Source organism: Artemia sp. Qi Xiang Cuo, chromosome 16 (genome assembly GCF_049724085.1).
Source record: "Artemia sp. Qi Xiang Cuo chromosome 16, ASM4972408v1, whole genome shotgun sequence".
NCBI lineage: Eukaryota > Metazoa > Arthropoda > Branchiopoda > Anostraca > Artemiidae > Artemia > Artemia sp. Qi Xiang Cuo.
Genome location: NC_142809.1, coordinates 1,468,260 through 1,484,017, shown reverse-complemented (window position 1 = coordinate 1,484,017; position 15,758 = coordinate 1,468,260). Strand labels below are relative to the sequence as shown.

The 15,758-nt window shown below is 36.9% G+C and overlaps 1 protein-coding gene across 1 annotated transcript in view; it reads right to left on the bottom strand.

The window, feature by feature from the left end:
• Positions 1–13,829: 13,829 nt before the first annotated feature.
• Positions 13,830–15,758, bottom strand: part of LOC148942468 (m7GpppN-mRNA hydrolase-like) — a 72,286-nt gene continuing 70,357 nt past the window's right edge. Inside the window, exon 6 of the mRNA XM_089102718.1 lies at positions 13,830–14,091. Coding sequence (XP_088958844.1) covers positions 13,830–14,091 — 262 coding nt within the window. The remainder of the gene's footprint in view (positions 14,092–15,758) is intronic.

The following is a 15,758-nucleotide window of genomic DNA, read 5'->3' as shown; positions in this document are numbered from 1 at the left end:
TAGGTTAGATTAGCTTAAGTTAGGTGTAGGTTAAGTTCGGTTAGGCTTTGTTAGCCTAAGGCAGCGCGATTAATTAGTCAATGATAGACAATCAACAAATAAACTCGACTCAATAAATCTAACCTAAACTAACCGAAAAATAAACCTAAATTTTTTAATGTATATCACCTAAAAAAGGAGAACCTAAGAGAAGCGTACGTGGGCTAACCTAACCTAACTTAACCTAACCTAACTTAATCGAACCTAACCAAACCATACGCACAGGTAAAGGTTTGGTAAACTTATCCTGAGCGCTCCTTATAATTTAAACAAACCTAACATAAAAAGGGAATTTACATCATTAAGACAGGCGGACTGAGACCCCCAGCATGAGCCAGTGAATTTTCACCATTAAGGCTGTTTGACTAAGACCATAATTCTGAGCTAGTGTATTTCCACCATTCAGGCTGGTGGACTGAGACCCCAATATCGAGCTAGTGGATTTCCACCATTCGGGCTGGTGGACTAAGACCCCAATTTTCCAACTCTTGCATTTCATCTGACGGAGAATTCAATACTGAGCTTGGAACATTCGGACTGATGCTGAGACCCCAATATCAAGCTGTGGATTTCCACCATTCAGGCTGATGGACTAGGACAATTCTAGCTAGTGAATTTCCAGTTCAGCTGTATGGACCAATACTGAGCTGTGATTTCCACCATTCAGGCTGGTGGACTAAGACCCTAATTTTCCAACTCTTGCATTTCATGAACTTCGAAAAATCAAGAGAATGTAACTGTGAGAAGGTAAAGCACAACAAGTCACTACTGAAAAATTCAAACTCTTGCATTTCACGACAGAAATTCAAATGAAATTTGAAAAATTAAGACAATGTAACTGTGATATGGTAAGTGTGTAAGTTTTTTTGTGTGTGTGTGTGTGTGTGTGTAAGTTTTGGCGTGTGTGTGTAAGTGTTAGAGCGTGTTAGGCAGTGTTAGTGTGTGTGTGTGTAAGTTTTTGTACGTGTATTCATGTTTTTGTGAGTGTATTCTAGTTTGTGTGTGTGCAAGTTTTTGTGTACTTTTTAGTTTTTGTGTTCTTTTTAGTTTTAGAGTGTGTGTGTTATTTTTTGTGTGTGCGTGTGTGTGTAAGTTTTTTTGTGCGTAATATTTTGTTTGTGTCATTTTTTTCATGTTAGTGTTAGTTTTAGTGTGTGTGTGTGTGTGTGTGTTATTTTTTTTGTGGATTTAATTTTTAGTGTGCTTGTGTAAGTTTTTGTGTGTGTGTTTGTGTGTGTGAGTGTGTGTGTGTGTAAGAGTTTGTGTGTGTGTAATTTTTTGTGTGTGTGTATGTTTTTTGGCGCGTTTGTTATTTTTTTTGCATGTGTAATTTTCTGTGTGAATGTAAGTTTTTTTGTGATTTTAAGTTTTTGCGTGTGGGTGTTAGTTTTTGTGTGTTTGTGTATGTTGTGTGTGAGTTCGCTTTTTTGTGTGGGTGTAAGTTTTTGTGTGTGTTTGTAAGTTTTTGTGTGTTTGTAAGTTTGTGTGAGTGTGTGATTTTTTGTGTATGTGTGTTTTTGTTTTTTTTTATGTGGTTTTTTTTTTGTGTGTGTGTTTTATTTTTTGTGTGTGTAAGTTTTTGTGTGTGTGGGTGTTTTTTAGTAAGTGTGTGTGTAAGTTTTGTGTGTGCATGTGTGTGTTTAATTTTGTGTGCGTGTGTGTGTGAATTTTTTTTGTTTTCTTGTGTTATTTTGTTTTTGTGTTTGTTTGTTTGTTTGTGTTTGTGTGTGTTAGTGGTCGTGTGTGTGGGTATTTGTGAGTTGTGTGTGTGTGTGTGTGTAAGTTTTTGTGTGCATGTTTGTTTTTGTGTGCATGTTTGTTTTTGTGTGGTTGTGTTTTTTTTTGTGTGTGTGTGTGTGTAAGTTTTTGTGTGTGCGTTTGTTTTGGTGTGTGTGTGTGTGTATTTTTGGTTTGGTGTTTGTTTAAGTTTTCTTGTGTATAATATATTGCGTGTGGATATAAGTTTTTTCTGTGTTTTTGTTAGTTTGTGTGTGTGTGTGGGTGTAAGTTTTTGTGTGTGTAAGTTTTTGTGTGTGTGTGTGTGTGTGTGTGTGTGTGTGTGTGTGTGTGTGTGTGTGTGTGTGTGCTAAGTGTGTGTGTGTGTTTTTTTTTGCGTGTGTGTGTAAGTTTTCGTGTGTGTGTGTGTGTGTAAGTTGTGTGTGTGTGTGTGTGTGTAAGTTTTTGCGCGTGTGTGTGTGAGTTTTTTTTGTGTTCATGTGTAAGTTTTTGTGTATGTGTGTGTGTGTAAGTTTTTGTGTGTGTGTGTATTTGTTTGCTTGTGTGTTTGTGTGTTCGGGTGGGTTGGGGTTTTTGTGTAAGGTGTGTGTGTGTGGGTGTGTTTATGTTTTTTGGTGAATTTAATTTTTTGTGTGATTTTTATGTTTGGTGTGATTGTGTAAGTTCGTTTGTGTGTGTGTGTGTGTGTGTGTAAGTTTTTGTGTGTGTGTAAGTTTTTGTGTGTGTGTGTGTGTGTGTGTTATATTTTGAGTGTGTGTTTCATTTTTATTGTGTGTGTGTGTTAGTTTTCTTGCGAATGTGTAATTTTTTGTGTGTGTAAGTTTTGGAGTGTGTGTGTTATTTTTAGTGTGTGTGTGTGTGTGAAGTTTTGTGAGTGTGTTTGTGTGTGTGTAAGTTTTTGTGCGTGTGTGTGTGAGTTTTTGTGTTCATGTGTTAGTTTTTGTGTGTGTGTTTGTGTCTGTGTGTAATTGTTTGTGTTTTTTTTAGTTTTTGCATTTGTGTGTTATTTTTTGTGTGTGTGTGTGTGTGTGTAAGTTTTTGTGTGATTGTAAGTTTGTTTTTAAATTTATGTTTTCGTGTGAATGTTTTTGATTTTGTGTGTGTGTGTGTGTAATTTTGTGCGCTGTTTTGTGTAATTGTATGCGTTTGTGTGTGTTATTGTTGGAGTCTGTGCATGTTATTTTTAATGTGTGTATGTGTGTTTAAGCTTTTGTGTGTGTGTATGTGTGTTAGCGTGTGTGTAATTTTGTGTGTGTGTGTAATTTTTTGTGTGAAGTTGAATTTTTGTGTGAATTTTAGTTTTTGAGTGTTTGTCTTTGTTTTTTTGTGTGTGTTTGTAATTTTTTGTTTGTCTAATATTTTGTGTTTGGAGGTTATTTTTTTGTTTTCTTGTGTTTTTTTTTTTGTGTGTGTGTGTGTGTGTGTGTGTAAGTGATTGTGGGTGTGTAATTTTTTGTGTGTGTTTTATATGTTTGTATGAATGTGTGTTTAAGTTTTTTTGTGTTTGTGTAATTTTTTGTGTGAATTTAAGTTTTTGTGTGAATTTAATTTTTTTATTGTGGGTTTTAGTTTTTGTGTGTGCGTGTAAGTTTTTGCGTGTCTAAGATTTTGTGTGTGGGTGCAAGTTTTGTGTGTGTGTGTGTGTAAGTTTGTGTGAGTGTGTGTGTGTGTGTTTATGTTTTTGTGTTTTTTAGTTTTGTGTGTGTGTGTGTGTGTGTAAGTTGTGTGTGTGTGTGTGTATTTGTTTTTTTTTGTGCTCTTTTATGTTTTTACTTGTTTGTTTATGTTTTTGTGTGTGTGTGTGTGTGTAAGTTTTTGTGTGAGTCATCATTTTTGTGTGTAATTTTTGACGTGTGTGTGTGTAAGTTTTCGTGTGTTTGTGTGTAAGTTTTTGTGTGAATGTGAGTTTTAGTGTGAATGTGTGAGTTTTTGTGTGTGTAAGTTTTGGCGTGTGTGTGTAAGTTTTCGTGTGTGTGTAAGTTTGTGTGTGTGTGTTGTGAGTGTTGTTGTGTGTGTGTGTAAGTTTTTGTGCGTGTGTGTGTGAGTTTTTTGTGTTCATGTGTTAGTTTTTGTGTGTGTGTTTGTGTGTGTGTGTAAGTTTTTGTGTGTGTATAGGTTTGTTAGTGTGAGTGTAAGTTTTTGTGTGTGTGTGTGTGTGTGTGTGTGTAATTTTGTGTGTTCATTTAAGTTTTTTTGTGAATGTAATTTTTAGTGTGAATGTTTAAGTTTTTGTGTGTGTGTGTGTAAGTTTTTGTGTGTGTGTGTTTAATTTTTTGTGTGTGTGTGTAAGTTTTTGTGTGTGTGTGTAAGTTTTTGTTTGTGTGTGTGTAAGTTTTTGTGTGTGTGTGTAAGTTTTTGTGTGTGTGTGTAAGTTTTTGTGTGTGTGTAATTTTTTGTGTGTGTGTAAGTTTTTGTGTGTGTGTGTAAGTTTCTATGTGTATTTGTGTAATTTTTTGTGTTTGTAAATTTTTGTGTGTTTGTGTAAGTTTTTGTGTGTGTGTGTGTGTGTGTAAGTTTTTGTGCATGTGTGATGTAAGTTTTTGTGTGTGCATGTGTAAGTTTTTGTGTGTGTGTGTGTGTGTGTGTGTAAGTTTTGTGTGTGTGTGTAAGTTTTTGTGTGTGTAAGTTTTTTGTGTGTGTGTGTGTGTGTGTAAGTTTTTGTGTGTGTGTGTGTGTGTAAGTTTTTGTGTGCATGTAAGTTTTTGTGTGCATGTAAGTTTTTGCGTGTGTGTGTAAGTTTTTGTGTGTGTGTGTAAGTTTTTGTGTGTCTAAGCTTTTGTGTGTGTGTGTTTGTTTTGTGTGTGTGTTTGTGTTAGTTTGTGTGTGTTTGTGTGTGTGTGTGTGTAAGTTTTTGTTTGTGTAAGTTTTGTGTGTGTGTGTGTGTGTGTATGTTTGTGTGTGTATGTTTATGTTTAAGTTTTTGTGTGCTTGGATTTTGTTTCTTGTTGGTGATTGTTTTTGTGTGTGTGTGTGTGTGTGTGTATTTTTTTTTGTGTCTATTCTTGTTTTTGTTTAATTATCTACGTGTGTGTGAGTAATTTTTCGTGTGTGTGTGTATTAGCTTTTGTGTGCATGTAATTTTTAATGTGCATGTGTTTTTTTTTGTGTGTGTGTGTGTAAGTTTTTGTGTGTGAGTTTTTATGTGTGTGTGTGTATGTTTTTGTGTGTGTGTAAGTGTGCGAGTGTGTGTGTGTGATTTTTTGTGTGTGTGTGTGTATTTTTTGTGCGTGTGTGTTGTGTGTGTGTAAGTTTTTGTGTGCATGTAAGTTTTTGTGTGCATGTAAGTTTTTGTGTGTCTAAGTTTTGTGTGTGTGTGTGTAAGTTTTTGTGTGTCTAAGCTTTTGTGTGTGGATGTAAGTTTTTTGTGTGTGTGTGTGTAAGTTTTTGTGTGTGTGTAAGTTTTTGTGTGCATGTAAGTTTTTGTGTGTGTGTTAGATTTTGTGTGTGTGTGTAAGTTTTTGTGTGTGTGTGTAAGTTTTTGTGTGTGTAAGTTTTGGCGTGTGTGTGTAAGTTTTTGTGTGTGTGTGTTTTTGTTTTTTTGTGTTTTTGTTTTTTTGTTTGTGTGTGTGTGTGTGTGTGTGTGTAAGTTTGTGTTTGTGTGTGTGTGTGTGTATGTTTGTGTGTGTGTAAGTTTTTGTTTATGTAAGTGTGTGTATCTGTGTGTGTTTGTGTGTTTGTAAGTTTTTGTGTGTGTGTGTTTAAGTTTTGTGTGTGCTTGTGTATGTTTTTGTGTATGTGTGTGTGTGTAAGTTTTTGTGTGTGTGTGTATTGTGTTTCTTGTGTGTTTTTTGGGGCTTTTTCTTGTGCTGTGGTGTGTGTTAGTTTTGTGTGTGTGTGTGTGTGTGTGTGTGTATGTTTTTTGGTCCATATTTGTTTGTGTGTTCATGTGTGTTTTCATTTTCATGTTTTAGTTTGTTTGTGTGTTTTTTTGTGTATGAGTGTAAGTGTGTTTTTTAGTGTGTATGTTTTGTGTTTTTTTGTGAGTTTTTGCTTGTGTTTGTGTGTGTGTGTAAGTTTTGGAGTGTGTGTGTGTGTGTGTGTGTGTGTGGGTGTTAGTTTTTTTGTGTGCGTAAGTTTTTTTGTGTGTGTGTATGTTTTTGTGTGTATAATCTTTTGTGTGTGTATGTTAGTTTTTTTTGTGTGTGTGTGTAAGTTTGTTTTTTTGTGTTATTTTTTGTGTGCATTTTTGTTTTTTTGTGAATGTTAGTTTTTGCGTGTGGGTGTAAGTTTTTGTGTGTGTGTGTATAAGTTTTTGTGTGTGTAAGTTTTGGCTTGTGTGTGTAAGTTTGTGTGTGTGTGTGTGTGTGTGTGTAAGTTTGTGTGTGTGTGTGTGTATGTGTGTGTGTATGTGTGTGTGTGTGTGTGTGTGTGTGTGTCTAAGTTTTTGTGTGTGTAGGTTTTGGAGTGTGTGTGTTATTTTTCGTGTGTGTGTGTGTGTGTGTGTGTTAGTTTTTGTGCTTGTGTGTGTGTGTTTTTTGTGTTCATGTGTTAGTTTTTGTGTTTGTGTGTGTGTGTGTAAGTTTTTGCGTGTGTGTGTAAGTCTTCGTGTGTATGTGAGTTTTCGTGTGTTTGTAAGTTTTGTGTGTGTGTGTGTGTGTGTAATTTTTTTTTTGCATGTTATTTTTTTTTTTATTGTAATTTTTATTGTTATTGTGTAAGTTTTGTGTGTGTGTGTGTGTGTGTGTGTATGTGTGTGTGTGTGTGTAAGTTTGTGTGTGTGTGTGTGTGTGTGTGTGAGTTTTGGAGTGTGTGTGTTAGTTTTTGTGTGTGTGTGTGTTAGTTTTAGTGTGCATGTTTTAGTTTTTGTGTGTGTTATTTTTGGCGTTTGTGTGTTAGTTTTCGGGTGTGTGTGTGTTTAATTTTTGTGAGTGTGTGTGTGTTTGTGTTTTTAATTTTTTGTGCGTTTGTGTGTGATTTTTTTTGTGTTAATGTGTAAGTTTTTGTGTGTGTGTGTGTAAGTTTTTGTGTGTGTGTAAGTTTTTGTGGGTGTGTGTGAGTTTTTTTTTTTTTGGGTGTTTTATTTTTGTGTGTGTGTGTGTGTGTGTGTGTGTAAGTTTTTGTGTGCATGTAAGTTTTTGTGTGCATGTAAGTTTTCGTGTGCATGTGTAAGTTTTTGTGTGTGTGTGTGTGTGTGTGTAAGTTTTTGTGTTTGTAAGTTTTGGCGTGTGTGTGTAAGTTTTCGTGTGTGTGTGTGTAAGTTTTCGTTTGTGGGTGTGTGTGTGAAAGCTTTTGTGCGTGTGTGTGTGTGTTTTTTTGTTTTAATGTGTAATTTTGTGTGTGTGTGTGTGTGTGTGTGTGTGTAAGTTTTTGTGTGTGTGTAAGTTTTTGTGTGTTTGTGTGTGTAAGTTTTGTATGTGTGTGTGTGTGTGTGTGTGTGTAAGTTTTTGTGTGCATGTAAGTTTTTGTGTGCTTTTTTGTTTTTGTGTGTGTTAGTTTTGGGTTGTGTGTGTATGTTTTCGTGTGTGTGTGTGTGTATGTTTTGTGTATGTGTGTGTGTGTGTGTGTTTTTGTATTTTTGTGTGTGTGTGTGTGTGTGTGAGTGTGAGTTTTTTTGTGTTCATGTGTTTGTTTTTGTGTGTGTGTGTGTAATTTTTGTGTGTGTGTAAGTTTTTGAGTGTGTGTGTAATTTTGCGTGTGTGTGTGTGTGTGTGTTATTTTTTTGTGTGTGTGTGTGTGTTTGTAAGTTTTTGTGTGCATGTAAGTTTTTGTCTGCATGTTTGTTTTCGTGTGCTTGTGTTAGTTTTTGTGTTTGTGTGTGTGTGTAAGTTTTTGTGTGTGTGTGTGTGAGTTTTGGATTGTGTGTGTAAGTTTTCATGTGTGTGTAAGTTTTTGTGTGTGCGTCAGTTTTTGTGTGTGTGTGTGTAAGTTTTTGTGTGTGTGTAAGTTTTTGTGTGCATGTAGGGGGACCGGGGGGAGGACCTTTGGGGCCCAGGGAGCGCGTTTGGGGACTCGGAGGCCCTTGAGGATGGAGTGGTCGTTTGGGAGCCCGGGGGACCTTTGTGGACCGGGGGGGGGGCGCGTGGGAGCCCGGTGGTCTTTTGGGAGCGCTGTGGGCCTTTGGAGGTCCGGGGGGGGGGGCAGTTGGGGGCCTGGGGGCCATTTGGGGACCGGTGGAGGGCCTTTGGGCCCCCGTGGGGCCTTTGGGCGCTCGCTGGGCCTTGGGGGGGCCCGGGGAGGGCCTTTGTGGCACAGGGAGGGCTTTTGGAGGCCTGGTGGACCTTTGGGGACCGGGGAGGGCCTTTGGGGTTCGGGTATGGCTTTTTTGGGGTCTGGGGGCCCTTTGGGACCCGTTTGGTCCTTTGGGAGCTCGATGGGGCTTTGGGGAGCCCGGGGGTGGCCTGTGGAGGTCTGGGTGGGCGTTTGGGGGCGCCGGTGGCCCTTTGGGAGCTTGGGGGACCTTTGCGGACCGGGGGCTTCCTTCGGGGTTGGGGGAGGGGGATTGGAACCCTTTGGGGTTGGGGTAGAGGACCTCGCAACACTGTTCAAATGGAACTTGTGTATTATAACGACCACACTCAAAACCTCTTCCAAAATCGTTTCAAAAATCATCTCTTAAAATGTCTCTATCTGTTTCGCCGAAATAATTCCATAACCTGTCTAAAACAGTTTCGCCCAAATGATCCCTAAACGGAATTTCAGCATGTTCCTTTTGTTTGGCATCCCTGTGCTTTCACATTTGAAATTACAAAGAAACCTTTTCGCACGCTAAGATCAAAACATCTGCCTCGGAAACGATTCTCTTGTTAGAACTCCAAATTAATTCCCCTTTCGTGAATCAATTCTCTATAGAACAACAAATTAATTCCCCTTTTGTGTCAATCAATCAATCATGACATCATGTGTGATCTAACTGTTTCTCGGTGACAATTCTCTTTGGAAATGCAAGGACATTAATTAACTTGACGTCATCTGTCAGACATTAATTAACTGTGTCTCGGAACCTCATAACATTTGGCTGGAATAACCATAACAAATACTATTTCCGGATCATAACATCTGCCTCAAACAGGAAGGAAGTGCCATTAACTGTTTCTCGGAGCCTCATAACATTTGGCTCGAATAACAACAACAAATACTATTTCCGGATCATAACATCTGCCTCAAACAGGAAGGAAATGTCATTAACTTTGCTTCGAACGACAACAACATTGACCCCATTAACCACGTGTTCTCTCTAATGACTCTGTTCAAAACAACAACAACATTGACCTTGGCATTTTGCCTCGGAAACAATAACAACATTAACCTTGGCATTCGCTGAGGGCGTGCCAAAAACACACCTGGAGAAAGAGGTCATTGACCGATTACGCAATCATTCTCACTAATGACTCTATGCCCATATTTGGTGTACTGACAGCATTAAACTAAATTGTAGATGGCAGCAGGGGTGACTCGTGGGAGTCGGACCCCCATCTCTACTCACCCCTTCATTCATTATATTCACTTATGTTATTTTACTGTGTTCTTGGCCGTATATTTGGCTTTAAAATACACTTATTTGTCTATCTATCTAATAAGCAGAATAATTGTACCAAACACATTTTGCATGCAGACCCGTTATGCTTACCCCCCCCACCCCCCTAATGTGCAAATCTATAGCGCAAATTTATTTCTAAAGTAACGAAGCAACTAATAAAAAAACGGTGTGTTCACGAATTTTACACAGCGTAAACTTGAGTGAGTGGCGCATAATACACAAGTACCAAAATTCCACCCCCGTACGGAAAAAAACTCAAATAAAATTCTTAAATTTGGAAAGCCTTATTTTCCATTGGGGGTATATTTTTTTTTTTGGGGGGGGGGGGGGGTATTTTCCGCGGAGTGTATTTTCCGGGGGGTATTTTCCGGGGGGGGGGGTATCTTCCGCGGGGTGGGGGTATTTTCCGCGGGGGGTATATTCCGGGGGGGGGGGGGGGGGGTATTCACCTAGAACCGTGGAAGAGACCCTTTTGATTGCAGTTTATATAGGCCCATCACTGTTTCTTGCAATATTAGTATGGTTTTTGAATATGTTCTGCTCCCATATATTATTGAACAAACTGCGAAAGACTCAAGCCAATTTGGATTTCAACCCCATATTGGGTGCCAACATGCACATAAGGTCTTAGCTTCAACTCTTTATGATGCCCAGTCTAAAGGTTACGAATTAAATATTTGCGCTTTGGATTTGCCTAAAGCCTTCGATAGTATTTGCCATGCACAAATGTGGCATTCATTGTCAGAATTTGGAGTAAACCCTTCTGTCATACATGTACTTAAATTTTGGTATAATAATTCGTTTCTTCGTTTAAAATCTGGTACAGGGTACTGCGGTAATATACCAGTTCAATCTGGAGTACGACAGGGTGGGGTAGTATCACCTTATCTATTTAATGCTTGCATTCAAAATGTGATATTAGGAATCAAGCCTTCTTATTTTTATAATTTATCTGATGTGTCTTATATTGCGTATGCAGACGACCTGCTAGTTTTAAGCAGACCCAAGTCTATTATGGCATTATCTGTGCAACGTATTTGTATGATGTTTCGGGATGTTGGTCTGTTTTGAATTTTGATGAATGCAAATATTTAGTTTTCAATCCCAAATCATCAGCTCATAATTTGTCCTGTGGATCCTCAGTAACTCGCAATGTTACGAGTTTACGGTGGATAGGAATTAGTATTTGTTCTACACTCACTTTTTTCCGACTTCAAGTTCTCAGAGATGTTAAAGAAAAGTTGAAGATCGGATATGCGAAAATTGTACCTAACCGTGGAAAATATTCACGCCAAGCTTTAGCTAAAATGTATTCCACATATTGTGACCATTCTGTCTTGTTTTTAAGTGGAGTGTATTCGTTATTGAATAAGAATGATTTGCGCCAGATTCCTATCGCTTATTTCAGATATTGCAAATTTTTACTGTACCTCCCCACTTCATATCCTAATACGCGTATTACTGAGAAGTATGGTGCTACCAACATTATCCAATCGTTTGAATTGCTTAGTAGTAATTTAACAAGACATGCCTTTGTGTCCCTAGGCCCAAACCATAATATTATCCGTGTGTTTTTGTCTGTGATTAAGGTTTTAAGTTATCTTTGTTTCTGTGTATTTGATTTTTCTTCCTTTTTAGTGTACTTTACTCCGCTTGTTTTGTATAAAAGTGGATTATAAATAAATTATTATTATTATAGAAGAGGAGGATGGAAATCGACACAGTGTTACCACAATTCCTAATCACATTCAATTTTAATGTTCTCCAAAGTTGAATGTCCCAATGACTAATTTTATAATTTGCGATTTTTAGCTTTTCAGTACCGTACTCCTAACTCTAGCTTCATTGGCTTAATTGTGAGCGACGCCAATCCCTTTAGTAAGAGATTACACTGACATCATCATGATACCACCATATATTGTTCCTGTGACTCCCACTGTGAATCTAACCCAAAATTCACTAATCAAGACGGTATTCATGTATGGTAGAGCCTAAAATGCCGTGTTCTGCGTCATGCCCTGAGCCAACATGTGATTTGTAAATGAATGTTGAATTGCCCGTCTCAATCTGCTCGTTTAATATCAACGGCACAAAAGATACAAATAGCTCAATAAACAAAAATTAACGATTATGACATTCTGTTCCTGTAGAAACACCTACTTCCTGCCATCTCCGTTAACTCTATACGAAGAAGCAGCCAACACATTGTGTGTACAGCCGATGCCCACAGACGAAAAGCCGACCCTTCGGTTGCCTAGCGTATGCTATCAAACGATTAGCTAAACCTTTGCCACTAGTCTTCTTTCGTCCCTCTGAGAATATTAAGGCAGTACGACTTGCTCACCTTATACCCCATCAATGTCTACCGTTTCTGTGATTGGAAACATTTAGCTTCAGTTACTAAGTTTTCCAATACCTACTCATCACTTCAAACTCTGCCGTACAATATTAAAATATATACTTATCAGTGGTTAATGATAGGTGACTTCAATTATGATGTTAATAACTCCTTTATTCGTGCCGCCCTAGTATTTGAGTCGTTACCAATGGGCTACCGCATAGCACCTGAAGTTCTTACTTTCAGTTAATTTCATAACAGTGGTACCGTGACTAATATTGACCACTGCATTTACCACGCAGATGTTGCCTGTTTTGTCATTCATGTTAACAAAAGACGAATATGACTTGGACCACCTTCCCCTTCGTCTTACTGTGAAACTGACCGCTGATCAATCTAATGATCGTTGCGTTGATACAAATCAAAATGGTGTACGGAGGTTGATTGGAGCACAGCTAATTGCCTTCATACATTTCTACCCTAACTGGTTTGTTGTCCTGCATCAAGATCCCTTCAATATACAGTGCATGAGTGTTTTTCGCCACAAACCAAAACCTAACTGAATTTTTATTTCCTTCACTTTCATGAGCGGATAAAAAAAGCTGAGAATGTGGCCGCCCCGCTCGTTCACGTCAAACTCAATGCTCAAAGTGCAATATGGAAAGAAGAACCCGATCTTCAAGCCGTCAAGAATCGTGCTAAATTCTGGCTTTGCATCTGAATTACGTGCCCTTATTAGGCCAAGTGTTTGATATAAAAAGTAAGATGAAAGCGAAATTTAAGCAGTGTCTTCGTTTGGTTGGTTATAACGGTGCTGAGTTCCATTAAAGTGCATTAATATGGAAGCAAGTTATGAACTCGTCTAAATTTGTTTCATTAGGAACCATTGATGCTACTCCAAACTCGTCCCAGCTTATGCATTATAAAAATGTTTGTAGTAAGATTGAGTATAGTGTTAATGCTCATTTTCAAGGCTTAGTTTTTAAACTTTTGCCTGCCAAAGTTTTCGGAAAGTCATTTCTGCTTCAGTTAAAGGTATTATTATTAGCATCTTGAAACTTCATTCTAATTTTAGGGATGTTTATGGGACTAGCGCTCACCATCTACGTTGTGACTGTCCGGCATTGGTTGCCCCCCTCCAGTAACTATTCTAATTTTGTTTATGCTTGGCAGTGGTGTCTGACTCCTTTCTTTGCGGTTAGGTAGTCTCTATTCTTAAACGTGGAAAATATACTTTTGAATTTGTTTCACATACGCCTATCACTGTTGCATCCAATTAGTAAGATTTTTGAATACGTTCTGCTCCCATATTTTACTGAAAGAATTGCGAAAAATTCAAACCAGTTTTGTTTTCATCTCGTGATGGGTGCCAACATAAGCATAAGGTTTTAGCTCCACTTCTTTAGAATGCCCCAGTTTAACAGTTATGAATAATATATTTCCGTTTTGGATTTGTTCAAGGCTTTCGATAGTATTTGCCATAAATAAGTATGGCACTCTTTGTCAGAGTTGGGAGTGACTCGTTCTGTTATACATGCATCTAACTTTTGTTATAGTAATTCTTCCTTTGTTGGAAATCACGTACAGGATTCTACGATAATATATGAGTTAAATCTCGAGTACGATAGGGCGGAGTGCTCTAACCTTATCTATTTAATGCTTGCATTCATAATAAGATATCAGGAATTAGGCCTTTGTATTTCCATAGTTTATTTGATGTGTCGTATATTGCGTACGCAGACGGCATGTTAGTTTTAAGCCGGACCAACTTCTACTTTTACATTATCTGTGCAACGTATTTCTATTATTTTTGGAATATTGGTCTGGTTTTGAATATCAATAAAGCCAAATATCTAGTTTTCAATACCAAATCATCAGCCCAGAATTTATCTCATGGATATCAGTAATTTGTAATGTTGCGAATTTACGATGGTAAGGGATGCGTATCTAGTCCACACTTGCTATTTTGCGACTTCAGGTTTAGAGAAAAGTTAAAGAAAAGTTGAAAATTGGATGCATCTAACCGTGGAAAATACTCATTCCGAGTTCAGCTAAACTATGTTCCACGAATTGTGACCATTCTGATTTTGTATGGGTATTTGATTTTTTTTTTTTTCGTGTTTATTTATTTTACTCCACTTGGTTTGCCTAGAAGTCAGATAAAAATAAATAATTATTATTAGTCCTTTAACAACCAACGTTAAAACAAATCAAAATTTATAGGTCGGCTTGTGTATCTCATAAATACCAGACATTTTGCAACATTTGGAGTCCATAACCAACTCCCGATTCCTTTTGAGCTGTAAATGGAAAATTTGGAAAGGAGCTATAAGAACAAGATCTTACTTCTGACGGAAGAACTGGTTTTCTGCCAACAGCGATAGGGATATTACAAGATCTGTCACCAGCGATAGGGATATTACAAGATCTGTCACCAGGTGATACCCTTCTGTTTCTCCTCCTTTTCTCCATATAACGATCAATCCAAACTTGGAGCTTCCTTGAAATAGATTAAAAGTGATTGTCAAGCTTCGAAAAGAAAAAGAAATTAATAAATGGTTTTAACGAATATAGTCCGGTACTGTCCAACTAAGAAGGAATTACGCAAATGCACAATTTCATATTTAGAGCAATTCGACTGTATTTGCCACATTTCAAGACATTTTTACCATAAATTTACTTCCTGGAAAGGAAACGTATCTCTTATTTTTTTCACAATCTATTACAAAAAAAAAAAAAAAAATCTTGAAAACTAGTGATCTAATAGTTAAAAAATATAAATAAAAGGTGAAGATCATATTTTAAATACTTTATACTAAAGTGTCTGAATTTTTTGTGGTTCAAGATATGTAATAGCTATGGGTTAATTTGGCTTTCTCATAGGGTTGGCGAAAATTTGCCTGCAAAGGCTAATAATTCCTAACATACACTAATGAGTTAGGAAGGATTTGTCTACAAAGGGTTAAAGTTCCTAATTTACACTATTGATGCAATTTTTTCACATCTGATCCTTTTTGGTTTGTAGCTAGGGAACGAATACTTCCGTCTTGACCTCAAAATACAAACACTATTGAGTTTAGGCTCACCCCCAAAACAAATCGACATCAGAAAGATTTGCTGAAGAGTTCTTTTTGAAGATATTTCTAACTACAAATTGTTTCTAGTTGATGACTAGGAATTTTCAACAAGCTATCAGAAAATTCAGTGGAAAAATGAAATATTTTCCACAGAATTCAACACAAAACAATTGAACCTGATTTTTTTTTTTTACGGCCAAGATCACTCTTTTAGTCGGTACTAGAAACAATGTCCATTAAAACTACAGATTTAATGGACAATGTTAGGACAACAATATTTTGCACTTTGACTTACAAAGTAATGATTTTGAATGCCTCAAAAAGCTTTTTTATATAAAAAAGACCTTGATTTCTTTTTTATCTCTTTAGATTCGAAATAAAAGAAGAATAAAGAAAGTTTTTACATTAGTCAGCAGGTTTTCTTGTGTTAACTCTGGATTTATAAGTAAACATATTATAATAGAAAAGAATATTCTTTCAGATTTTGTTACGATTTTTTTTATACTAAGTTACTGGTAAAATCTAATATTTATTTTCTGATTCCAAGCACACGACTATTATTAACTTTGATGTGTCTAATTGCAAACATTGAGTACATTTTACGACATTGTGGTGACATTTCACGATATTGGTGGCATTGATGTCGTAAATGTTTTGTGTCGTAAAAGTTTATGTCATAAAATTGCCTATTAATCTTATCCTGTTTAACTTATATGACATATTATTGTGAAGGGATTATGGGTAATTTGGCGAGCCATAAAGATATTTTATAAGGGATGATTTACTGAAAATGGGCCATGCCCGTTTTTGGAGGCTTAAAACCCCATTAACTTAATACCTTTGTTCGGGTCGTCTTCTAGGCACATTTTATACTAATGAAAAATATTATGTGAATACAACACCTTTTGTATAATGTAAAGCGTCATTGCAATATTATAATGTGTATTTATTTGCTCTTTAAATGAATTTGAATTAAAATGTATTTTTAAAAATTAATGCCCTAAAGTATAGTCAGCCAAAGAGTGCATGTCCTGAAAATGACACACACAAATATTGCCATGCTTCACCGGTGGCGCCTGTGCCAAACGTT